Genomic DNA, 27908 nt, shown 5'->3' with positions numbered 1-27908 from the left:
GAGCAGGGAGCCCGATGCGGGGCTTGATCCCAGGACCCTGAGATCATGACCTGATCAGACGCCCAACGACTGAGCCACTCAGGCGCCCCTATACTTTTTTTTTTAAAGAAAAGGCAGGAAAACACACACTTTTTCTGAGTGTTACTTTTTCCTTGCCTTTGTTTCTCTCTGAAAGTGAGGAGAGAGGTAGAAACAGAGGCTTCTCTGGTCCATTCAGTTCCTCCAAATTAATCTGATTAAGACACTGTTTTCATCATGTAACTTCCCACCTCAAGAACCTTCCAAAACTCCCTGTGATTTTTGAATGAGATTCCTACTCCTCAGTTCTAATGGCATCAGTCCTTAATTCCCTGCTCATACCAAGCCCTAAGTAAGCTACTTGAGGCACTTTTCTTTTCTTTTTTAAAAATTTTATTATGTTATGTTAGTCACCATACAGTACATCATTAGTTTTTGATGTAGTGATCCTCGATCCATTGTTTGCGTATAACACCCAGTGCTCCATGCAGTACGTGCCCTCCTTAATACCCATCACTGGGCTAACCCATCCCCCCTCCCCGAGGCACTTTTCAATTTTTCCAACATGACATACTCATTTCTTCCTCCAAGCACACACACACACACACACCCCGACCCCCACCCCACTCAAGTTTTTACCTGCTGTGTAACCTTATAATCACCAACCCCATTTTCATTCCTTTGATGACATATAGTATTTGTCTATATCATTATTTTGACCTTAAATTATATAATGCTCAGAGCTGCTTCATGAGTGTACAAATAAGATTGACGGCCCTTGAGAGCAGAGATTTTACCTTATGTTTCTTTGATTCCTCAATAAACACAGCGCTAAATTCTTAATAAATATTTGTAAGGTTGAAATGAAAATTATCAGGCATTCTGATTGTGATAAAATTGAATAATATTCTAAGTTGATTTTACTTGATTAAGCTGTTTGACATTTGCCAAATGGATTCTTGATTTGCAGTTGGTTATTGCATAATCCATTCACTGTGAAGCTTTGTAAATTAAGATTAATTGGAAAAATATGAGTTTCTGAAAATCAAAGAGAAATGCTCTTATTACTCTTAGCTACATGTGATAATTGGACTGGTAATAGTGTTTCTAAAGTAGAAGCCTATTTTTATGTGAGAAGTACTAATTTATGGTTGGCAGCATCCACAATTGTTTGTTGAAGATGTAGAAACAGCTTGTTTTCTTAAGTAAAAAATGCTTCCTGTGGTCTTGTTTTCAAAAGTATTAATTTGAATACCAAGTTCTTACTAGATAGTGCCAAGCTGTAAACACCATCCAGACCAGGTTAATTTAAATATTTTTTAAAAATAGGTAGGATTTGAGACTTTGCTAAACTGAAATGAGCAAACCTGCATCCAAAGGGCACAGGTGAGGATTGTCGAGGCTTCTGAAGGTATCTGCCTGTTAAAACATAGCAATGTGTATTCAGGGTGACTCACTGTCTGCTTAGCTTGGCACAGAGCTAATCATGGTGTTTTTTCAGCATTGGATAATAAGAACTCTTTTTAGAAGTCATGTGTATGGTTTATTGTCAGACTATAAAATGATAGGTCTATATAAGTGAATCATGCAGGGAAGTCTGAGAAAGAGAAGCATGATGTTTCTTTTTGAGGGAGGGTACTCCCTGGAGAGACCGTTTGGGTGGGGTTAAAATAACAAGTTTCCTCTCTCCCATCATCCTCAACAAATATTACCTGTTTGTCCTTTCATTTTAGTATCTTTATGTAGGGGTTAATAGTCACTGTTGTGTTACTTACTAAATATTGACCTACTAATCAACTCTGCAGTTATCATAGGCCAGATTTTAAGTTGAGCCACATTTTTTTGGTGATAAAACCCGGTTAGGGGCGCCTGGATGGCTCAGTCGTTGGGCGTCTGCCTTCAGCTCAGGTCATGATCCCAGGGTCCTGGGATCGAGTCCAGGCATCGGGCTCCCTGCTTGGCAGGAAGCCTGCTTCTCCTTCTCCCACTCCCCCTGCTTGTGTACCCTCTCTCCCTGTCTCTGTCAAATAAATAAATAAAATCTTAAAAAAAAAAAAAAACCCGGTTAAGTATCTTTTCTGAATCCTTTTTGCAGAGAACTGATTGTGGGATGAACTTGGACTTTACATTGAAAGGACTGAAAACACAGTTGTTGGTGAGGTTATATATGCCACAGCCAGGGCAGCTAACTCTTTAGTTTTAAATGTAACTTGACTAGTGTATACAGATTAAATTCAGATGTCTGGTGGGAAGGATCAAGAATGAGTTTTTCCAAGAAGAAAGAATCAGTTAGATAAAGGACATAATCACAGGGTATTAGGCGGCTAAGCGGCTGCAGTCCTTCTGTACGACCTCTAATTGCAGAGCAAGAATGCAGGAGTGCTAATCCAACACTAGAAAACACAGTAAAAGCGACACTTTCCCTTTGCTTTGTTTGGGGGCAGCTATAGGAAGTTTTAGTTAGGCTTAAAGTTGATGGAGGAGCCTTAGTGCCAAGAAAAGCATTCAGAGCAAAGGAAAAAACGCTGACATGTGGCCTACAAAACAAACAGTTGAGAGGAAGGAGCTGAGGTTCTTTCTATTTGAAGAGAAAAATATAAGTAATGTGATTTCAGGAAGAATTCTGAGAATATCTTCACCAATTTTATTAGTTGATTAGATTTTCTGTAAGTATCTTTAATAAGTACTTAAGGTTTCTTTAAATATACCATTTATTAATTTGCTTATATCAGTATTTCCTTTTGAAAGGTGAAGAAACCTTTTGATGGTTGAAACTGTGAACCTAAAGTTGTAAATGATGGTCAGCATTTATAAGTGGAGAACGTTAGTTTATCATTTGGACCTGAACCCACTGCCTTATTTGAGAATGCACAGTTATATACTTATAAACAGATTCTTGAACACAAGGGCTCAGTAAACATCATTCCCAGATCTCTCTGTCTGCAGGTCCTCATGATCCTTAATCTCAGATGCCTCTCCTTTCTCCTTACTTAAAACACCCTCAACCTTGCCTGTAATATTCTCTTTATCCTGTTGAGTTACCCACTGACATGTACATGCATAGCCCCTCACCCTCCATAAGATATGTATTGCGAAGCACACAGATGTTTGCACACCTCAAAAGAGCATGCAGGCAGAGAGGAGATTCATGGTGCAGTGGGTGGGAGATTATGTGTGGAGATTGCCATGTGGCTGTTGTGAATGGAAAAATGGTTGGAAAGTAGATCTGAGAGGTGATGAGTTGAGGAACCACACATTATGGATAAGAATTAGTTGAGGGGTGATGCACTCTTTTAATACATCTGTGGGCTGCTTGATCTGAGACCAGCCATAGAGACTATTAATAATCCTAATGAGTGGAAAAGGATACAAGTGCTGATTCAGGTCAATTGAGAAGGATATTGTTATCCCATATTTGAATATAAGACTTTCTGAATCTAGAACGAATATTTGCATTTGAGCTGAGTTAAAGAATATTTGAATAAGGAATGGGAAGTGTTGTAAATACTAATGTTTCTAAAGCATTTTGAAGATTAGGAAAAAAGTGTTACTATAATAATTTTCAGAAGTAAAGGTGTCAGTACCCATTGCGCCCTGCCATGTGGCATTTATTGATGGGCATTTATTGATAACAGAGTTGGCTTTGACCTGACTCTCTTGCCAGTATGCTGGGCTCTGCTACACTCTCCCGTTTGCACAAATGGCCTCAGTTTCTCAGTTTCTTCTTTGCAGCAGGAATAGATCTCATTTTTTGTCTTTGAAGGAAGAACATGAGATTCGGAGATAGAGTTATACAATTACAATATGATTTATTCTCTTTCATCTTTTATTATGTCCTTTGATTTATCATTACCTGCAAAATAAAAGCTAAAGTCTTAGTCCTGCCTTCAAAGTTTTGTGTTGGTAGTTCTCAGCTCTGGGTGCATATCAAAATAACCCGAGAAACTGTTTAAAAATACCAAGCACGGGCTGGGATTTAGGCATCTGGATTTTTGTATCCACATTAATGAGGGATACCAACTTGTTTTCTTTTGTTGTAATGGACTGTTGTGTTTTTGGTATCAAAATAATGCAGGTCTCATAAAAGATTTGGGAAGTGTTTCTCCTTTTTTTATGCCCTCAAAGAGTTAGCATAGAAATGCAATTATTTCTTCTTTAAATGTTTAGAATTCACCAGCATCGCTTTCTGCATGAGGAGCTTTCTTTTTTGGAAGGCTTAAAAATACAGATTTAGTTTCTGTGATGGATATGGGCCTATTGAGGTGACCTGTTTGTTCTTGCATGAACTGTAATGGTTGGTGTTTTTCAAGGAGTGGTTTGTGTCTGTGCTGTTCTAATTTAAGTTGTTGAATTTATGGGCTTTATAATATTTCCTCATTTCTGTCATGTTTGTAGAATGCGTGGTTGATAACTGTTCTTTCATTCTTGATATTGGTAATTTGTGTCTTCTTTCTCTTTTTCTTAGTCAGTGTGGCTAGAGATTTATCAATATTATTGATTTATTCAGAGAACCAGCTTTTGGCTTCATTAATTTTTCTCTGTTGTTTTTCTGTTTTTAATTTCACTGGTTTCTGCTCTTAAGCATATTATTTTTTCCCTTTTGCTTGTTTTGGGTTTAATTTGCTGTTCTTTTTCTAGTGTCTTAAGATTATTGAATTGAGAACCATCTTTTCTAGCATAAGCATATTTAATACCTAAAGTGAAAAGTGTCCACCTTGCCATGCTTTCCTTTGGCTGCCTTCTTTCCACCCTGGATGCAACCAGTGTTCTATTTTTCAACATCCTTTCCCAGAATGCTAGATAGCATTACAGCAGTTATTTTATTCCATGCTTTGCCTTTTTTTTTTTTTAACTTGGTAATCTATCTTGTATATAATTCTTTATCTTTCATATATTATTTTTCCTTCTTTTTTATGATAGCATAAATAGCCAGTTTTCTATTAATCGGCATTTAAGGATAGGGCCTGGGTCTTGGTATTTTTAATATTTTTATTATTTTTATGCATTTTATTATTAATTTTATGCATGCAGTTTATATATCTTAAATGTCTTTTAACCTGTGGGTTTCCCTTCATTTTCCACCTTAAACCATTAGCTGGGTCCAGTAATGGTAACCTTCACTTTCCCAGGATTTATTTTTTAAACAGTTTTTATTGAGAATTAGAAAATGCCTACAGAAAGATAGTAAGTGAAGTCCAGTGTAATGTGGCACTGGGAAGCAGATGCCCCATGTAGGTTCTCTGGCGGCTGAGGGACAGAGTACTGTCAGCATCCGGGGGCCACTGGTGTGGTCCTTTCTGTGTCACCCCTTTCCTTTCTCCCAGAGGTAATCGATATCCTGATTTTTATGGAAACCTCTTCTAAGATTAATTTTTTACTTTCTTCTGGATATTCTCACATCATGAAATCGGTGTCTGCAAAAAAACGTTTGAGCAAGTTTACCTTAAAAAATGTTGTTTGCTGTGCATCAGGGCTTCATCTACTGTTGGTGAGCACTTCCTCTTTGTTCTCACTCTGCTGGTCACCAGGCACTACTCCTTGCACTCTGGACTTCAGGAATGTTCTCTCTCGTTGCTTCATCTTTCTGGGCTGCTTTACTTCAGGATAGAAATCGCATCCATCATGGTTCTTTTTTTTTTTTTTTTTAAAGATTTTATTTATTTATTTGAGAGAGAGAGAATGAGAGACAGCACAAGAGGGAAGAGGGTCAGAGGGAGAAGCAGATTCCCCGCTGAGCAGGGATCCCAATGCGGGACTCGATCCCGGGACTCCAGGATCATGACCCGAGCCGAAGGCAGTCGCTTAACCAACTGAGCCACCCAGGCGCCCATGCATCCATCATGGTTCTTAGCTGTAAGCAATAGAAACCATCTCTGGCTAATCTGTTAAAAGGATATGCGTGACCCACAGACTCTCTGAGAAGGTTGGGAAAGTGGGCTTGATGACCACACTGCCCAGAAAAATATCTCAAAATTTTGTCACAAAACGGGTCTTGTGAAGACACCTCTGCACCTCTCTGGAGCACAGATGTTGTTGCCTGTGCTCCGGATACCACTGCCGCTGGGCTGGGGACCTGCCGGAGGAATCCGTCTCTGCTGCCTCAGGAAGCTGCATGTAACCCCTCCGGGTGTGGCCACCCTTGCAGGTGGACTCTTTGAAGTTCCTGCTTCTAAAAGCTGATCATTTTCTATGTGGGCTCGAGTGGGTTTATCTTATTGGTGGAACTTGGGGCATGTGCCCATGTCTTAGTGTTGAAGAAAAATGGGAAAGCAAACAAGTGAGGTTTTCTTTTTTTCTTTCTTCACACTTTGGTGGTGGGACATGTATTGGTCTCAGAAGATAGGGCATGCTTAAATATACACGTGGCATTTGGACGGTTGGTGACCAAAAAGAAATGTCCACTGTAAAAGTTCTGTATCAGTCTTAGAAATCCATTCCTTTTAATAGTTGATGTTCTTCATAGCTACTCATGTTGCTTATACAGTACAGTAGGTATTTGACATGGGCATATTCCTTATATTGGCAGGTGCCATAAAAGATATGGAGCAGTGTCTGCATTTCTAAAGAACTACATATTTAAAAACCCAGTCCTGGGGTGCCTGGCTGGCTCAGTCAGTAGACCATGCAACTCTTGATCTCCAGGTTGTAAGTTTGAGCCCCATGTTGGGTGTAGAGATCACTTACAAATAAAATCTTTAAAAGATAAAATAAAATAAAAACCCCATCCTAATTTTAGCTAATTGCAGGGATTCCTGTTTTATCTTATGAATAAACTTAATGAGTTTAATAGTTGAAAATCAGACTGTAACAAACATTAGTATTTCCTGGAGATCTTTTCACTGTGAACCTTCAGGTTTATAGACCATTTGCCTTTTCCAGGTGTCATCTTACTGTATAAAAGTTTTGGAAAATGGAAGACACTCTATTAGGACCATCAGTAAAGATAAATAGAATGACACTTGCTTTTCAAAACCAAGATGATGTAGTTCTCGTTATTGTAAAGCTATTTTACTCTTACTGTGACACTTTGTACACACAAGCTTTATAAAATGAACACAAAAGCCCATTGTTCATTTGCATGTGATGACTTTAAAAGCTGGCTAGTGATGTTTTCACCTGCTGTGAGCAAGGGCGTGGCTGGCTGGCTGGAGCAGTGGACATGTCGGGTCAGGGGGGCTTGCTGACATTGCTTTGGCTCTGCAGATGATGTACAGCACTGTTTTGGATAATTCGTATATGTTCTGTATTTCATCTTTCCAGTCACTGAAAAAGAATTCATATTCCTATTCTTTCCCCTTCACTTTTCTCACAGTGGTAGTATGGGAAGATCTGAGACAGATCAAGCTTCTTAGGATAAACACATGGTAACATAAGGTTGTCACAGTAAAAACAAAGATGAATGTAAAATAAAATCTTTAGAGCAGTGTGCACCCTGTGGATTGAGTACATAACAATAAACTGTTGTTATCATGGTGGGAGGACACATTTCTGAATTATTCAGGCCAGGTGGTGCCTCAGTTTTGAATACTAAAAACAACTCAGCTGTGGATTTCATAGGCTAAATTGATAGGAAATTTACTTCTGGTTCATCCATTTGGCCTCTGTGTCCAGAGCCAGTAGAAATTTCTTTGCAGAATGTTTGTAGCTCCTTTCCAAATAACTCAGGTAGTTTTAACCCTGTTTACCTAACATACACGAGGCCTTAATTCTGCAAAGGAAAAAAATCCAAGGTTTCTAAAAATCCAAGGTAATATTGTAGCATATAAAGGTAAGGGCCAGCTTACTAATTGCTTGATATTTAGTGATAGCTTTGATTACTTTTGTGGTTCCAGTTAGCAATTGTTTCTAATATAATTTATTTTGCAGTGAGGGCCGAGGCAAGCTGACCGTATTTTCAGTTAAAGCTATGTTAGCAACCATGTGTGGTGGAAAAATGCTGGACAAACTGAGATGTAAGTACTTCCATATTACTTGAAAGATTGTATTTTCAAATCAGGACGTTTGAACAGTTTTAAATTAATGTTTTCAGAATTTTGGATGTTGCTGTATTGAACTTTTTTGTTTTTACTACATCATTCACTTTGTAGCAACTGGCTCAGAGTATTTAAGTTATGCCGCCTACTGTTGAGATGGAAAAATTGGTTCACCTAATTTGTTTAGGTTTTTTTTGTTTTTTGTTTTGAAATAAAGCAACAAAACTAAAGAGATTCAGAACAGTAATGTTGACCTTGAAAAAAGTCTTTTAAAAATGTTTTCCATATTATCAAAAATTTTGCTTGGAGATGATTGTTGAGTGCTTTTAGTTAGAAAATAAATGTGACTATTTTTACCAGGTTTGGTCAAGATTAGCCCTCTTTAAAATAAATTTATTCTTCAACAGGTGATATTTGCTGTGATTAAACTTTTCCTTGGTAGCTTAGAGTTAAGCAGTTACTTAGAAATTTGGAGCCTGTTTTTTAGTTCATTTTTCCTAAATTTTTTCCTACTGTTGGCCATTTTGTCATTTTACTGTTCCTTAGATACTATAAGATTAAATGAAATCAAATGAGGTGAAATTCACAGTTATTGAATTTTTTTGCATGTGGTTTTCATTTATTCATTAGTTACTAACTGCCTAAGATATACCAAGCATTGTTCTAACTGCTTACATATATTTTCTCACTGAATGCTTAAAATTTCTTTGAGCAGCAGGTGGTATATTCTCCATTTTATAGATGAGTTAACTGAGGGGATGAAGCTGGGATTTCAACTCAGGCTATCTAGCTTCATAGCCCTGTCCTAAGCTACTTTGTTGTACTCCATATACTAATCCTGTAATGGGAGGCACGCTCGTGATACAGCACAGTGATCAAAGTGCCATGTTGTAAGGAAGAAACTCTGGCAGGTTTCAGGGAGGTGAGATTGAACCTCTGGGTTTTAATGAAGTGTTGAGATACCCTATGAATTGCTCTGTTGAAGAAACTGGGTCATCTGTCCTATAGCATTTCTCATGGACTAGATTTTGATGATTGCATCCCCATGATGTTCTTCTGTGTCCTACATTTTTTGTGTTAATTGAAAGATATAGAGGCTTGGTCGGATTTAAGCACAGGCTTTTGGGCAAGATGACTTGATAGGTGTATTTATTTTCTGTGCATTTTCTTACATGTTACCATGACATTGGAAGCTGGAAAGCTGGATGGTTCACCGGATATAGATATAAATATTCTAAAGGAAGGTCTTAGATAATCTATGTTTGGTCAGCTGTTATCTGGTTTATCTTCATTTCAAAATCAGCTGCACTGTAAAACAAATTTTTAGTAATAAAACTTCTAGTTTTATTAAATACTCTTCTGAGTATTTTTCACATAGTATCTCAAAATATTACTCTTTTAGGCTGAAATTTCTTAGTATTTTCTTAATTCTAGCATGGTGTTTCTCTGAGGAAGATAATATAATATGGATGAAATTATATTTCATTCAAACACAAAGAAAAAGAAAGCTGGAATTTTATCTGTTTTTAATGATGATGACACCAGGTAAAGAATATACATTGCTATCTTTGTGAGTACTGGAGAAGGTGGCTGAAAAATGGAAAACTGATGATAAAACTGCATTGTAGGTAACTCTGGAGTCTGTAAGTTTCTATGATTAAATCTGCTACATTTACATCGAGCTGGGACCTGGCACATAGTGTCAAAATTTTGCCAAATATCAATAGTTGATTGAGTACTAAAATTATTGCAATTCTCTTTTGTAACTGTTGGAGAAAAAGTGCAAATTTTAGTATTGTGTGAAATGTGGAAGGGATCCAGGTGATGGCAGGGTTTTTTGTTTTGTTTTGTTTTGTTTTTAAGATTTTATTTATTTATTTGACAGAGAAAGACACAGCGAGAGAGGGAACACAAATGGGGAGTGGGAGAGGGAGAAGCAGACTCCCTGCCGAGCAGGGAGCCCGATGTGGGACTCGATCCCGGGACTCCAGGATCATGACCTGAGCCGAAGGCAGTCGCTTAACCAACTGAGCCACCCAGGCGCCCTGTTTTGTTTTTTTAACGTGGATTTTTAACTTCTTGGAGGAACACAAGTGACCAGTATTCAAGTGACACAAAGGACACGTGCCCAGGCCAATGTGACATGTCAGTGTGCTCAGAATGCCAGATCATTGCACATCAGATATGGATTGATGAGATACCAGCCATGCTAGCTCACTAATTACCATGTTTATATCATGCAGATAGATTTAAAATCGTCTTTATGTTCAAAATTACAGTTTCTTTACCATCTGTAGCTCTGTTTCATTATTTTTGTTGTACTAATTATCTTGGCTCGAGAATGATATGTTTAACGTAAGTAAAATTTTCAGGTATTGAAGCCTATCACCACTTCTTAATTTTAATCATCCAGAGTGGAAACCAGTTTACATGTGGTCTGTCCGTCTTGTTTTATACAGAGCTCACGAGTTATAATTTACATATATTTCATAGCTCAGGGATGTCATCCTCTGGTGCATTTGGGGCTAATTGTGAGGCTCTGGGTTTCTTGTCCCTTCTGATGTTTTCAGACGACTGCTTTCTTGGTTCTTGAGCTTTTTGTTGGTGGTGGCAGCAGGGGTGATGGTGTGTGTGTCCCCTTTATCACTGGTAAATGTGACAGGATTATCAGAGTATCAGTCTCTAGAAATCTCTCTTTGCTTCTCATTTACATTTAATATGGAGAAAACATAAGCAAACTTTTGCACATTTTATTTAAGGTGTGAGTGTAAGTGACGACTGGAACTTTTGTAGTGGGATTGGCAGTTTGGCTGTTGTAGGAATCCTTTTCTCCCTGGCTTTCAGATCACAGCTGTGTCCTGCTTAGTTGAGGTGGCTGAATAATAGCGTAGACAGAAGTGAGCCAGAACACTGTACTGTAATATCCAGTGACATTTGCTCACTTTCTTCTCTCAGCTTGTTCCACTGACTTTGGTCTCACTTTCTCCATCTTCCTGCCCCTGACCGCACTTTCTGCTGTTACCTCTGTTAACGTTCCTTTTAAATGAGGTTTTCATGTTTATGGAATACAACTTAGTGTTTCTACTTTTCTTCCCCTTATTTTGATCTTTCTGCATTTTACCTCTTATTTTAGATTTCTTTTTCCTGTAATTTTCTCCCCTCCCCCTTTTTGATTTGGTATATTTTTTGTTTGCTTGTTTTGGGGTCAAGATAGCATTTAGAACAACTTAACCACTATTTGTACTGTAAGCTTGAAACATTTCTTGATTAGATTTTTCAGGTCTCTCTTAAGACAATTTCTGTCCCCAGCTAGCACTCATTTATAGAAATAATTCACTTTTGTGGCCATTAGGGACTATATCCTAGATTCACAGTTAACTTAGGGTCAGATTCTAAATACCAATGATTTAAAATCAGAATACAGACTTTAATTATAAGCATGATCAAGGCAGTAATGTCAGAAACCCTAAAAAATAACTCAGAGAACAAAATTTACAGACTGTAAAGCCCATTATTTATGATTTGTCATTTAATTGTCATTTAATTTATGTGATTTATTTATTTTGTTCATTTCTGCTATTCGTTTTCTAGGAAACTTAGTCTCTTATTCAGACCTCATCTATCTTGCATTAAAAGATAGGAGGAGATGATTCATGTAGTTTATTTTTAAATTTTTTAAAAACCTGGTGTAACCATTTTGAAGGACAGTCTAACAGTATGTATCAGGAAGGCTATAAAAATATCCATATCCATTGACTCAGTCTATTTGTTGAGTTTACCTGGGGGAATTAATCAGAGTGCACCCTAAATTTTATGTATATTTGCTATGACATTTTTTATAATATGCAAAAACTTGAAAGAGCTTCAGTGTCCAAAACTCAGAGCTCGGTTATAGCTCGGGATACCCCTCATGACTGAATATAATGTCCTCAAAAACGTGTTTCAGATCAAAATGCATAAGTGTAATATAGTTTTAGATAAAAATTTGTTATGCATATAGAAAAAGAAATAGTATACCAAAATGATAACAGGTATTTTTTTCTGGATTGTAGCATAAGAATGTTTTTGTAATAATATTTTGCATGTTTTTGATAGACCACACTTTGAATAGCTGGAGAAGAGATGATCTGAGGTGCTGTTTGTGCCCAGAACTGGCAGTTCTCACCGACATTTCGATTGCTTGCTTCCTTGCAGACTGTAGAGGGGCCATCCTTTGCAGCTATAATTAAACAGATTCACCTGTTCAAAATTTAGCCTCCTCTGCAATAATAGTCTTTTCACTGCCTGTCACTGCAGAGTTACCCTGGCTGGTTTCTGCTAACCATCCCTTCTCGTCATTAGACAGAAATGACTCTTTCATCTGAATGAGTGATGTCCACATTTGCATTTCTCATATAACCAAAACGTTCTAGAACTGGAAGCAAGTAAGAGATAAGTCCCCAATCAGTATTTTATCAATAAGAAGAAAAAGAAAAACAAAACCAAGGGAGGCCTTGAGACTTGTCTGAAGTAGTTACTGACTGAGTCAGCTCTATGGAGAGGCCCAAGGCATGCTGACTGCCAGCCTTCAGCCTCACTCTGACTCAATGAAGGATGTAGGAATATTCATGAGTTTGGGAATAAAATATTCACTTGGATTTGGTTACATATAGGTACTTATAAACATGCAGATGTATATACATGTTTTTGTGGGTTAGATTACTTACTTGGCAGAAAGATGATAGGCGGGAAGAGTCAGTTGCCAGAGAAAGCTAACATATAAAAGGAAATGGTATTCTGTTTATTGACTTGACTCTATTGTAAACAAACCTATCATCTTGCAAAAGCATGTGACTGGTTACGTGGGGAGAAAAAAAGAGTGGATAGATGCAGTGAGTAAAACCAGGATCATTATCACCAGAAAAAGAAAACAGAATGGAAACATATGTGATGATGGTAGAATACTAGCATTATTTTGCCATTATACAAAGGACAGAATATATTTTAAAGTGTGTATACATAAGCATTTAGGGACTTGATTGTGGGTATTTCACAAGGGAGAAAGCCTACATTTTTATCTGGAAACAACTAATGGGGAATTAGCATACCTTCTTTCAGAGGTGTATAAATAGAAAGAGAATTACTGGGGAAATTAACCAGCGTTCTGGGGAGTAATTTAGTCCCTTAATGCCAGAAGGGTTGAGGGCTTTAATTAGAGGATTAGTTTAATTTTTTATTAAATTTATTGTCTTTTATTTATTTCTTTGGTAAGATCTTTTTATTTGTGTATAGTAAATCACACTGACTTTCATTGTTATACTTCATTTAAGATAAAAAAAATTAGCAGTAATTTTATACCATTTTTCTTACAGATAAAAGAAGCCTAATCTTTAAAAAAAATATGTATATACTGTTGTAAACCAGTAACTCAGGAAATAATCAGTTACTTCACTATGCTTTCAATTTGGGGTCTGGCGGTATTTCTCTTATTAAATCAAACAAAGAAACATGTTTCTGCTTGTCTCTTGTAAATGTAATATGGCCCTATTATGTTACAGTTTCTTTTTAATGAATTTTTAAAAAATTGATTACTCTAAATATATTTTATGACATGGTAACCAAGTGTAACAGAAAATAATACTTTTTTGAAGGGAGATGTTAGTCATTTTATTATCCAGTCACTCCCTTTTATTACTCTGAATGAGTCAGGTGTAGATTTGTCAGTGCAGTGAATACACAGATGTTTTGTGATTGTGGAACTGTAGATAGTTGTATTTATGTACTTGGTAGCATTAGTTTCCCGTCTTGAATATTTCCACCTTTTAGTTAGTGAGCACAACCTAATCACATGCTAGTTTATCAGTTATTAATACACTGAGTGGCAACAAAAAACATAACTAACAGTGGCTGAACACATTGGGATTTATTTTTCTCCTGTAAAAATAAGTCCAAAGGCTGGTAAGTCAGAGTTGGTACCATGACTGAAGGATGTTGTCAGAGACTCAGGTTCCATCCTCTTGTCCTGCTCTGCCATGTAGCTTTCCTCCTTACGATCTTAAGTGATTGCTGGATGGGCCTCACATTCTCTTTCCAGGCAGAAAGAAGAAAGAAATGCCTCTCTCAGGAAAGCAGAAGCATTCCCAGAAATCCACTTTAGGGTTACATTGTGCAATAGAGACAGGGTTCCATTGTGCAATAGAGACACAGGGTTCACCTGGGAAGCAAGCAGGGGAAAATAGGTATTGAGTAGTTACACACCTCACCACATCCCATACTGACCCTTTGTTTTCATTCAGGTTATTTTCCTCATTATAAGAATAGAACCCAGCTATTTCAAAATGAAGTCACTATGCGCTCCTCTCCTTAAGGGCATCAATTTTTCATATGATTGGCAATATCTCCAAAGCTCTGTATCTTGAACTGTGGCCCAGTACTCTGGTTCTAACTGCCTGCAGGGTGGTTCTACCTGGACATTTGCTGGTTGGTTCAAATATACTTATGTACAAAGCTAAGTATCTTTGTCTTCATTTTCTTTTTTTCAGTCAGAATTTTCAGCATTTTCCCATACTAGAAACTTAAAATAATCCTAACTTCTTAAATTCCTTTATTCCCTAATCCAATTTGCCATCAGCTGTAGTTTCCTGCATTGAAATATCTTGGAGGTGACCCTGACCCCCCCCCCCCCCACTGTCACTGCTGAAATTCACACACTCCCTACCTCATTTGTGCATCATTCATAGGGTTTACTAGCTGATTTCTCCAATCCTGTTCTTCCTCTTTTATCCATTCTGCTGGTCACTAATAGTCTAATTTTATTAAAACTTAGTTTTCTTAAATATTTCTCCCCTATGTAAGAGTTTTTAAGCCAAATTCAAAGTGCTTTCTCTTTCAAAGCTTTCTTTCATACCAGATACTTTTCTTATTCTGTCTTTATTTCCCTTTATTTCTCAAACTAAATTATCTTTCTTGTTGAAGAATGCACTCAGTGCACTGTTTCCTGCTTACCTCCCCTAACAAATACTAGTGGCCGTAGAAAGTTTCCCCCTCTTCTCTGGTTGTGTCCCCCAGTCCCCACTTCCAACCTGTTTTGATCTCATCATTCCAAGTTCTACCTTTCAAGGCCTAGCTTCTAAATTCCTTTCTTTTCGATCTTTCTTGACAGTTCCTGCCTCTGTGTTTTCATAGCTGTTCTAAACTATATTTTGAAGAAGCTGTGTGGTACGATGGGATTGCTTTGAAGTCAGAGAAGTATAATTTTAGATCTTTACTTAGCTACTTACCAACTTTTTAGTCATAAGCAAGTTAACCTTTCTAAGCTAGCTTCTTTATCTATACAATTTAAATAATTACATGTACACACATACGCCTTACCTTTTTGTGAGTGTAAAATGAGGTAATGTTTAGTAATGTATAGTAGCACTTAGTATTAGGGATTGTAGCTTGAAAACAAAAACCCAGGATAAGAGTGTCTTAAACAAAGTTGAAGTTTATTTTTCTTTTATATAAAAGAAGTCTAGGGTTAGGTAGTCCAGGGCTGATTCGGTAGTTCATCTGGGACCTAGGCTTTCTCTACCTTAGTTTTCTACCCTTCAAGAGTATCAAAATTGCAATTACCACATAGTCCAAGGCGGCTGCTGGAGCTCCAGCCATCATAACTACATTTCAGATAGCAAAAGGAGGAAGAGCATGAGAGGGGAAAAAGGGCCTGCCTTCCAGCTTAGTCAGCTTTCTTTAACCAGCTTTCCTGGAAGTCCTTCACAACCATTCTAATGATAGTCTCATTGGCTAGTACTTAGTCACATGAGCACCCCTTGCTAAAAGGAGGCTGTACATTTTAGTCTCTTAGTTATTGGGTACATTGTTGCACAAAACAAAATTAATGTTCTATTACCAAGAAAGAAGGAGATAATGTTGGGTGGCTATAGGCAGCCTCAGCCATGGTTACTTGTGGTAACTTTGTGGTGCTTGACAAATAATGAGGCTTAACAAGTATCTTTATGCCTCTATTCTTTCTGTTCCACTTAGTGTCAATTTAGCGCTTTATTCCTCTTTGATTCAGATGTATCTTATATTTTCAGCTACACTGAAAGTTTCTTGGGGGATAAAGACTGTATATCATAATTCTTTGTCATGTTTCACAACACCTAACAGAGTGCTTGGCATTTGGACCACACAGGAGGAACTTAGTATGTATTTGTTAAGTGATTGATTTTATTTTTTACTGGGACCACATAGTTCTTTTAGCTTCTCATTGAATCTCCCCACCCGCCATGAGCATCTAGTACTTTTTCTTCAACATCAAAGTAGCAGCTATCTAGAGAGGATGTACTGCAGGTTTTCATTCCTTTGATAATTTCCTGTTTTCTGATGCCTAAAAAGTTACTCTGTGGAGCTGATATTCTAACATTTTATCTTTCTTTGGTTAATGTATTTAAAATGTATTTGTTTTACACCTAGTGCTTCAGGATAAATACCTCAGATTAAACCTAAGGAATAATGCATATTTGTATGTAACATATATCAATTACATATATATTTCTAATACTCTTATTCATTATGAATATATAGAATAAGACTTTTCAAAATGCCACTTTTGGCAAAGCCTCAGGAAATGATTTTTCTGTGCATATTTAATTCACTTATTTGTAAGGAAGCTCAATGGTTTGAAAAAAAAAGCTTAGGTCACATTTCTTTGTCACAGTGATTTTGAGCTGCTAGTGATTTTTCTTTTTCTCCCTGACCATGGATGAGAAGAGAGGAAGAGCTAACTGGAGAGAGGAGACTCTCTCCAAGAAGATAAAGAAGTAGTAAATACTGGAAATTTCTTTCCCATCTGCTTGAGTCAGACTTTATGGTAAAAATAAGATCTTACAGTATCAAAGTATCTTGGGATAGAAAAGTTTATAGGAGTTCTTTCTATTCTACTTTGGAACTCACTGAATGGAATATTTTAAACATGCTTTATGCTTGCTTCAAATTTATTCCTTCACAGGTATTCATTACATTATTAGCATATGAATATATAAATATAATACAATCTCATACCCCATAACCTATGTGCTAATATATTCATACACCCAAACATGTGTATGTCTTATATAAACACATATATAAATTTTAAGAGATAAAGGCATGCTGCTACAAATTCTTCTTGGAACAAAGTTAGTTATAAATAAAATAAAAACCTTATCATCCATTTATGCACACTCAAAAAGAGTAGGTAGGTAGACCTACAGGAATGGCTATTTGGTTTGATGTTTAGGTATATATTAAGTATGTGGGAGAGAGGGGCCTGGTCAGTAAGTAACTATACAGTGTTAATAAGAAGGAGAATACATATTAACTAAAAATCATATTAGCTTTATGGTAATTTTTAATGATACTTTTTGACTTACACAAATGACATAGAGTCATTTATTTATAAAAAGTTGATATTTCTTTCTAGTTTGACTTTATTTGGTTTTGTTCTCATAGATGTTTTCTCCCAGATGTCAGATTCCAATGGCTTAATGATATTTAGCAAGTTTGACCAGTTTCTGAAGGAAGTTCTGAAGCTCCCAACAGCTGTCTTTGAAGGGCCATCTTTTGGTTACACAGAGCACTCAGTCCGCACCTGTTTTCCACAGCAGGTAAGGACAGTTTTGTAAAATCTAGGACTAGAAGAGCGCTCATTCATCCCTCTACCTTGTGTCAGATTTGACTAGATTGCTTCTGGTCTAGGGACGTAAAGTCTTGAGTAGGAGAGAAAAAAGAGCTTTAAGCGGGAGGGGCGTGAAAAAGAGGACATATTAAAAAATTCACCTGAGAATTCTGGTTTGGGGGAAAGGGGAGTCTTTCCTGAAAAATGATAACATATGAAATATTTTAAATTACTAAGATTTTTAAAGAAAAGTGTTTAAGATGAAGTGTTTATATTATTGCTACTGGACATATATTACTCTCCTGAATGAATTCTTTAAACTGTGAAATACAGGAATTTTGGTATAAAACTCTATACAGTACCGGACCTTTTTTTCCTGAGCACTGAAGACAAGGAATGCTACACAGCTCCCAGCTGCCAGTTCAGAATCCCTCAACGGTACACTGCCATTTTCATGTGAAGAAAAGATAGATTGGGTTTCTTCTTTATTTGTGTGTCCTTGTGCGATCCTACCCTTGAGGTTGTATGTGTGAATTCCTGAGATCTTAAAACGGTGCCTCAAATAACCCCGAGCAGGGTGGACGCTGATTGTAGCTTCATTTATTCAGGTAGACATGAGATAAAAGGAGCTTCATGCTAAACTCAGAAATTATGGAAAGTGGGGAATTAAGAAAAAGTCTGTGTTAAAACTAATGAGTAAAAGATTAATGGACGTAGGATATTGACGTAGTCTGAAAGTATCTCCCCATAAGATGTTTATTAATTATAAAAGGAAACATAGTAACCTTAGAAAGTTACGATGTTGTAATAGAGAAACCTGTCAGATCCACATTAACCAAGTGATCAACGTCCCTGTCCCCAGTAAAGGGGACAGACTGGTATCCCTGCCTCCCGATAGGTTGCACTGAGAAGTACCCAGTATCCCTACTGTGGTACTTGGGCCAGAAAAGCACAACCTGAGTCTCATATTCCTTTTTTTTTCCTTTTCCTTTTTTTTGTGTTTGATTTTATTTTTTACAGTTTTATTGAGATGTAATTGACATAACATTGTAAAAGTTTAAGGTGTACAACATAATGATTGGATGTTTGTATATATTGCAAAACAGTTATCCACCATAAATTTAATTAACATCTGGTGTGAGTCTCATTTTGAGGAAACATCTGACAAACCCAAATGAAGAGATTTCTACAAAATAACTGGCCTGTGCACTTTAAAAATGTCAATGTCATGAAAGACAAAAAAAGACTGAACTGTTCTATGTTACAGGAGTCTAAAGAGAGAAAAAAATGCAGTTTATGATCCAGGATTTTCTTTTGTTATAAAGGACATTATTGGGACATTTGAAAAAAATCTGAATAAATTTTGTAGACTAGACAATAGTATTTTGTCAATAAATGTTAATTTACTGATTTTGATATTTGTATTAAATTAAGAGAATATCCTTGTTTTTAAAAAATGTGATCTGAGGTATTTAAGGGCAAAGGGTCATCCCTTCTGGAGTGTTAACATTTGAGGAATCTGGGTAAATGGGAAGTTTTTGGGTAACCTTCTTACAATCTTACAGTCTAAAATTACTTAAAAATAAGAAGTTAACATATAAAAAGAACAAATCTAAAGGTTTGAGAACTGAAAGTACATTGTAAACTGGATCCTCCTGACCGGTGATACTTTGATTCACAAGAGCCAAAACCAAGCACACATATACTTTTTTTTTACATTTGAAGTTAAGAATTCCTATTTATCTGAATTCAGACTTTCAAACAATATTTTACAGTTTGTTTGGAGATTACTTATTAGCTTTAGCACCAAAAGTGATACCCATAATACTGGTGAGTTATTTTTACCAAGCTCTGAGGAGATGTTCTCCCCAGATTTGTATGCACTTGGGCTGATTGTTTTTGTGGAAATTTGTCTCTATACGTTATTTTGTTTCCTCCGTGTAAATGACAGTATCAGCCTTTAGCATATTAAAAATAGCTGTGTGCTTCAGTTTATTCTAATAAAGTGTAGTTTGCACTTCCCCTCCCCACCCTGAATATGCATTTTTAAATGGTGGGAGGCTGTCCATACGCACCCTGGTACAGGAGTGTACTGCAGGTGTTAAAGCGCCTGGAAGCAATGTGAGTGAGGGTGGGTGTGATAAAGAAACTGCAAACGCCTTTCATTTAGCACTCATCTCACTGCCGGTACTTTCATAGTACCGTTTCATCAAATGGTTGCCCCCACGATACTCAGGTAATCTTGTATAAGACGTACATGTGGCTTTTCACACAAGATGCTTCCTGGAGGTCAGGCTAAAACTTGATCAAGTTCCGGAATGCTACTATTAAGTGTCAGAATGGGGAAGGCAATTTATAGAAAGGCGTGTCCGTGAAGAGCAACGTCTGACCAGTGGATGACAATTATGCGGGGTGCTAAACCCAAAGTGACCTTTGATCTACTTGTCATCTGAGTACTATGATGAGACTCTGGAATTGGAGCAGAAGTTTGAAATGTCGAAGAATATACAAAAATTTCCAACTGTTAATCCTAAGAATGCTATCTAGAATTCTCCGGATTACCTTATGACTTTATTATGAAGCTTTTGAACTCACAGCTGACTGTTGCTTCTTATCTGCTTCAGATTCTTAGAAAAAACTCAGTCTTTGTTTTTTGGTTTTTTTTAAAATTTAGTTGTGCTGGTAGTAGTGTTGCCACTGTTTTGTTAGTCCTCTGTCACAAGGCTACCTAGGTTCTTAGGTTTGTGCCAACCCTGTTTTTCTCATATACCTTATTATTATTTTTTATTCATTTATTTTTAAAAAGATTTTATTTATTGGGCGCCTGGGTGGCTCAGCTGGTTAAGCAACTGCCTTCGGCTCAGGTCATGATCCTGGAGTCCCGGGATCGAGTCCCGCATCGGGCTCCCTGCTCGGCAGGGAGTCTGCTTCTCCGTCTGACCCTCCACCCTCTCATGCTCTCTCTCTATCATTCTCTCTCTCTCAATAAATAAATAAAAATCTTAAAAAAAAAAGATTTTATTTATTTATGTGACAGAGAGAGACACAGCGAGAGAGGGAACACAAGCAGGGGGAGTGGGGGAGGGAGAAGCAGGCTTCCCGCAGAGCAGGGAGCCCGATGCGGGGCTCCATCCCAGGACCCTGGGATCATGACCTGAGCCGAAGGCAGACGCTTAACGACTGAGCCACCCACGTGCCCCATACCTTATTATTTTTAAAATCCACAGTTTTGCAGTATGTGCAATTTCTCAGTAATGTGTGCATTGCATTACAGGAGAAATACTTGAATTTTTTTTAATGATATGAGGAAAATTTACATATTTGTTTATTTTTATATAGCTTGAATTACCTTTTTTTTTTTTTTAAAGATTTATTTATTTATTTGAGAGAGCGAGAAAGTACATGAGAGGGGGGAGGGTTAGAGGGAGAAGCAGGCTCCCTGCCGAGCAGGGAGCCCAATGCGGGACTCGATCCCGAGACTCCAGGATCATGACCTGAGCAGAAGGCAGTCGCTCAACCAACTGAGCCACCCAGGCGCCCTAGCTTGAATTACTTTTTAAAAAACGATTTTGCAAACCTACCCAAAATAAGAGATGTTGGTCTTACATAGTTTTAAAAACACATCAAAAATTAAAAGCATTTATAAATTAATTCAGCAGAACACATCAACTAGAACAGCTAAAATTCAGACTGACACCAAATGCTGGTGAAGATTTGGAGCAACTAGAACTCTTACACAAACCGCTTTGGAAGAGGCCCTGGTGGTTTCCTACAAACCTCAACAGATACCTACCCGTGATCTGGCAATTCTACTCTTAAGTTTTTCCCACATGAAATAAAAACTTATGTCCACAGAAAGATTTACAAGGATGCTTTTATCAGTCTCCGAAGCATATGAGGTGTCCATAATAAACCACTGGAGTAAAGTTAATTCAAGAAATAAGATGTTTGGAATTTGCTTCAAATTAATCCAGACTGAAGGAAGAGTGAAGGCATAAATTAAAATTAGTCATATGGGGATGCCTGGGGTGGCTCAGTCAGTTAAGCGGCTGCCTTCAGCTCGGGTCATGATCCCGGGATCCTGGGATCGATTCCCACATTGGGCTTCTTGCTCAGCGGGGAGCCTGCTTCCCTCTCTGCCTGCCACTCCCCTCCGCTTGTGCTCTCTTTCTCTCTGACAAATAAATAAAATCTTAAAAAAAAATTAGTCATATGTTGAGAATTGTTGAAGCTGGATGACAAGCATATTATACTATGGTCTCTATTTTGGTAAATTTAAAAAAATTAATAGAAAGATTAATTCTCATTGTAAATTTGTGATCATGATTATTGTCTGAATAAAGCAGTGTTATTAACATAGCACCTCAAGTCTAATATTTTGGTGGGTAGACCAAATATATTGATTCTTCACTGGTTATTTATTGTTAAAGATTTTATTTATTTGAGAGAGAGAGTTTGTGTGGTGGGGGGAGAAACAGAGGGGGAGGGATAGGGAGAGAATCTCAAGTAGACTCCACTGAGAGTGGAGCCTGATGTAGGGCTCGATCCCACAACCCTGAGATCATGACCTGACCCGAAACCAAGAGTCGGATGCCTAGTGAACTGAGCCTCCCAGGCGCTCCTGATTCTTCAATGGTTATCAACTAACAAACTGACTTTAGAGACTTAAAAGTTATTAAATGCAAGCAGTGAATAGCAGTATTTTAAATTTCTCCCCAATTTTTCTAAACTTCAGAGTTTGGCGATGAATTCTGTTTCTCCTTAAAAAGATGATTGGTATTTGTTGTATTATTTCTTAGGTTTGTATTGACTTTAGTTTGAAGTGTTCAGTCCACCCTGCAGAAGATTTTTTTTTTTTTATTGTTTTTTAAATGTGTGATTTTTTTTTTTAAAGAAGGGGGTGGGGCAGAGGGAGAGGGAGAGAGAGAATCTTAAGCAGGCTCTATGCCCAGCATGGAGCTCATCACGGGGCTTGATCTCGCCAACCCTGAGATCATGACCTGAGCAGAAATCAAGAGTCAGATGCTTAGCCGACTGAGCCACCCAGGCACCCCTCACCCTGCAAAGGACTTTAAATTTGATGTCTGTCTTTATGGAAGACTTAAATAAGTAGAGTAGGGGAGAGAGGGAGGAGAGAGGGAGATGGGGAAGTAGAGGCAATTTTTCACTCAGTGTTGCAGGGCTCTCCTTGATTCAGAGGGCAGTGGGAAATGGGTAGTGATGGGATTACATTATTGCTGGTGGATTTTTCAGAATAGCAACAGTATTTCTCATGCCTGGAGATATCCTCTGCTTATACTTCGACCAGCATATCCTCTTCCGCTATATGCCAAAATGACTTTTCTTCCCACTGTATCTTTGAAGTGAGATATTTTCTGGATGTTCCGACCTCGTTTTCCTGGACGTTGAATAAAGTTTGCTAAGAATTGCCTGGCACATGTATATGTGTCTTTCATAGGAATTCTAATTAGGCAGGTTTTACTGTCTCCATCAGCAGTCCCTCGTTACCATGATAATCTAGTTGGGTTATTGCCACGTTTCATTGATTTGAAGACATTCTTTCACACCTTAATGTCTCTGATACCAAGATACCTCCTATGGCCAGTGACATCTTACAATTGCAGTTGGCCAGGCAGTGGTTATGATCAGTTGTCTTTTCTTGCACACGTGTGAACTTGGTCAGAGCTGTTCCTGTTGTTACTTCAGATGAATTATGCCCACGTTTGATACTGCATGTGTTGTCATTTCAAATGATACTGGTTCACACTGACATGCCAGTAACCCCTGACCTACCCTCTCTTCAACAGAGGCCCTCATATTTCATATCCCAGCTAAAATGGCCCTTCCTCTTTGATGCTCTGAATCTCTCAATGTAGCATTAATTAATTGTTCCTCTTCTGCATTCCCATGGCATGTTTTATCTAGCTCACTTAGGCCCTTCAACTTTATAGCCCCATGACTAACGATGTCTGGAAAATGACTGATGCTTACTAGAAATTTGTTGGATTAAATGATTTAAATTAAATATGGCATGAGAAAGTATCTTTGACTTGAATTCTAATTCAAAGCTTAAACCTCATGGCTGTACCTGCAACGTTGTTGTTTTCATTGATTTTTTTTTTTCAAAGGTTTTATTTATTTGACAGAGAGAAAGACAGCCAGAGAGGGAACACAAGCAGGGGGAGTGGGAGAGGGAGAAGCAGGCTTCCCGCGGAGCAAGGAGCCCGATGCGGGGCTCGATCCCAGGACCCTGGGATCATGACCTGAGCCGAAGGCAGACACTTAATGACTGAGCCACCCAGGCGCCCCAGTACTTTAATTTTCAAAATAAATCTGTGATATGGACAAATTCAGTGTCTAATAATATCAAAAGTTTGGCCCATAGCACTGGTCCTATAACCAGTTAATGTGTATTTGCCTTGGTCAGACAGAAAATTTCTAACTCTGCACAAAAGTTTGTATAAAAATGTTTTTAATCTGGAAGATTTAAAAAAATGTTTTTTTTTTTTTTTTTTTTTTTTTTTTTAAAGATTTTATTTATTTATTTGAGACAGAGAGAATGAGAGAGAGAGAGCACATGAGAGGGGGGAGGGTCAGAGGGAGAAGCAGACTCCCTGCCGAGCAGGGAGCCCGATGCGGGACTCGATCCAGGGACTCCAGGATCATGACCTGAGCCGAAGGCAGTCGCTTAACCAACTGAGCCACCCAGGCGCCCTAAAAAAAATGTTTTTAAGTTTATTAACTATATGTCATACGTGGTTTAATTGATTATCAAGTAAGTTAGGCAATGGATAAGAAATACCTGTTGCCCATAAGGAAATAAGACGTTTTAACGGAAATGATGAGTTTGGGAATTGCACCTGTGATGATCCAATGCTAAACTAACTTGTTTTCTCATGTTATTTTAGTGATACTGAATTTCTCATTTTTTTTTCAAGTTTTTTTTTTTTTAATTCTTATGTTAATCCCCATACATTACATCATTAGTTTTAGATGAAGTGTTCCATGATTCATTGTTTGTGGATTTCTCATTTTTAAGCGATGGTCCCTGTCCCCCTTTAAAACAGGGAAAATGTAGTCATGGGAGGAGGGAAGGAGGTGAGAATGGCTCTAGGGTAATAATTGTCAGTATTGAGGCTTAGAATAACAAAGGGCTGGGAGGTAGGTGACCAAAAAAACGCTCACTTCCAAGAAAAAAATGAGTACACACAAGGATAGAAACAGCCTGTTTTATAGTGGAAGGCAGAGATAAATCATGGTGTCTCTGTTCAGTGGATCAGGCAGCTGTTAAAATGATTAGAAATGAAGACCTGGTTGCAAAACAATATTTAATAAAAAGTTAAGTGAAAAAACATTATATATTTTTGTCTGCCCTGTGTACATAATTACATAGAAGCATATATACATTTGGAGAGAAATATAGCAAAATGAGAATTGTGGGAAAGTGTATTTTTGCAATTTTATTATAGTTTTTGTTATAAATATCATTGTGCTATAAAAATAAGGAGAAATGCAAAGAATGTGTTCAACTCAAGAAGAAAAACCAAAATAAAACAAAAAAGGAGAAAAAAGAGCCAACCTGTCTTCCACATAGTTATTTACCGAGTCATGGAATTTTGAGCTGGGAATTTTATCTCAGCTATTCTCAAACTTTCTGGTCTCAGGACCTCTTTACAATAAAAAATTATTGAGGACCCCAGAGAGCTTTTGTTTATGTGGGTTATACCTATTAGTATTTCTATACTAGAAATTAAATTTGAGAAATTAAAGATACTGATTGTCATTTAAAAATAGCAATGATAGGATGCTTGGGGGCTCGGTTGGTCGTCCAACTCTTGATCTTAACTCAGGTCTTGATTTCAGGGTCATGAGTTGAAGCCCCGTGTTGGACTCCACGCTGTGTGTGGAGCCTACATGAAAAAAAAATAATGATAAACCTGTTACATCTTAAATAATACACTTTTATGAAAAATAACTATATATTCCAAAACAAAAATATTTAACAAGTGTGCTGTGGTTTTACATTTTTGCAAATTGCTTTAATATTTGGCTCAATTGAAGACAGCTGGATTCTCCCATCTGCCTCTCCATTGATTCTGTTGTGATATTTTGTTTTGGTTAAAATATGGAAAGAAATCTGACCTCACACAGGGAGGAGTTGGAAAAGGGAGGAATGCTTTAGTAGTTTTTTCAGATGATTGTGGATATGCCACCTTGCTTCTCGCACACCCCACTGGACACCTATGAGAGACTGAAATTGAAAAGGGCAAATAATGTCTGAGAATTGTTATGAAAATAGTTCTTGCCTCATGGGCTCCTTGAAAATGTTTTAGGGACCTACAGGGCAGCTTCTGACCACACTTTGAGAATCACTGCTCTACCCTTTCAGAGGTGAGAAAACTGAAACCAGAATGTCAAATGATTTTCCCCAAATTACATGGTTTATGGAAGACAAGTTACTTGGACAGAGTTCTTCTGGTTTCATTCCTGATGCTTTTGGAGGACTTCAAAATTACAAAATGACCTTAGGACAACTTTTGTAAACTGACCCTGAGTGTTTTTTAATCAGGGTCTTCTGAGATGTCAAATATAATTGTTCCTTTTCATCTTGAAGATTAAAAAAGAAACCTCCATGATAGGTGAATCAAAAGTAGCATTAGGATTATAGGTAGACTTGTAGAAATGCAATTTTAATATAGAAATATTAATTTAAACATACATTTAGTTTTTGGTTACTACCTCTTACTAGCTTCCTAGCATCTTCTTTCTCAGTAATTTTATGTAGACACTTTCCATTTATTTGCTTTGTTGCAATTATCTGCATATCCATAATTAGAGACATTTTCCATATCTGGACCTCCGTTTAAATTCTTCGGTGACTTTCTGGTTTTATTTTTAATGTTGTCCACTCATTCCTCTGAGGTTCCACTGAGGTCTCAGAAACATCAGTGACTTGGATGCCCAAGATGGAAAACACTTTGGAAAACTTTATTTAGCCTGATTGAGTAGGTAGTTTTCAAACCTCACCACCAGAGCACAGCTTTCTTTAGAGGGCCTTTGTATGGTAACTTCCTCTTTATCACCCTCAGTCAGCCCTCTTGCTCGCCCCTTCCTTCACCCTATTCAGTGTTGGCCTCCAATCTCTGTCCTCGATCAGAGGCTTTCCTTCATATTTCTTCATCTTTTTCAAGTTTTTATTGCAAAAGCCTCTTTCTTGTTCTGCCATCTACTTTTATCTTCCTTTTTCTGTTCCCTATTTACCAGTTTCTTTTAAAAAAAGATTATTCTTTTTTTTTTAAAGATTTTATTTATTTATTTGAGTGAGAGAGAGTACACGAGAGGGGGTAGGGTCAGAGGGAGAAGCAGACTCCCCACTGAGCAGGGAGTCTGATGCGGGACTCCATCCCGGGACTCCAGGATCATGACTTGAGCCGAAGGCAGTCGCTTAACCAACTGAGCCACCCAGGCGCCCTTAAAAAGATTATTCTTAATAAGAATTATCTCCTTACATACAATGGAATCAAGATTCTCATAGTTGCCAAAAAGATACACAAAAGTGAGTCTGTAATCTCCTGTTTGTATGATGGTAACCATCATTGGAAAAGTGTCATGATGGACAGTCAAATGCTGGAGGCCACCATCCTCCTGACTTATCACCACAGTGCCTTCACTCCTTGCTTCCAGTTTATGGTGAATAGTGGTAAAAATCACTTATTTTGTAATACACTGGCAAAATCTTTGGGTCAGCTCTAACTAATTTTATCATTTCCCCCCCCACCAAAATAAAGTATTTTAAAGTTTTATGGGGAAACACCCCATTTTGTAGATCCTGTTATCACTTCAGGAAAAGTGGTGGGACTGAGAACACAGTTCTTGGGAGAGACTGAGATAAAATTCTGGGTGCCTTTTGGTGTCCGCTTGTCCCTAGTCCTCAGTCCCTCCCCGTGCCTTGGAATGGTGGGACCAGGACTTGGAAAAGTCCTACTTACTACTGGTCCTGCATTTCCTACCCTCCTGTGTCTGCCCTTTTGTTTCTACCCTTGTTTTGGAATCAAGTCTGAAGTGGGGGCCGAGGTGTCCAAGTCGCAATTACAGAACTCTCACATCTAGTTGTAAGGCACTCCCTTTTCCTCCTTTTTCCTTTCCTTTTGGAGCTGCAAAGGTGTTTTGTGGGTTAGAGGAAATAAAAAGACAATTCATTAATTTGAAAATTGTTGAGAATCTGTTCTATCTACATCACATGACTCTTTTTTCTAGACTGTTTTATTTTCTATGCCCAGTGGGATGTAATTATGCCA

The 27908-nt window shown here is 37.7% G+C and overlaps 1 protein-coding gene across 7 annotated transcripts in view; it reads left to right on the top strand.

Moving 5' to 3' along the window:
* DTNB (dystrobrevin beta) overlaps nucleotides 1–27908 on the top strand; it is a 227678-nt gene that overhangs the window by 46134 nt on the left and 153636 nt on the right. For all 7 annotated transcript variants that reach the window (XM_064571948.1, XM_045884216.3, XM_045884214.3 and 4 more), the window contains 2 exons: nucleotides 7885–7970; nucleotides 17445–17599. In XM_064571948.1, coding sequence (XP_064428018.1) covers nucleotides 7885–7970; nucleotides 17445–17599 — 241 coding nt within the window. The remainder of the gene's footprint in view (nucleotides 1–7884; nucleotides 7971–17444; nucleotides 17600–27908) is intronic.

Source organism: Mirounga angustirostris, unplaced genomic scaffold, assembly GCF_029215605.1.
Source record: "Mirounga angustirostris isolate CCGP_5_RB_7025 unplaced genomic scaffold, mMirAng1.0.hap1 SCAF_10, whole genome shotgun sequence".
Taxonomy (NCBI): domain Eukaryota; kingdom Metazoa; phylum Chordata; class Mammalia; order Carnivora; family Phocidae; genus Mirounga; species Mirounga angustirostris.
The sequence above is the reverse complement of the archived record's forward strand: the minus strand, read 5'-3'. Positions and strand labels throughout refer to the sequence as shown.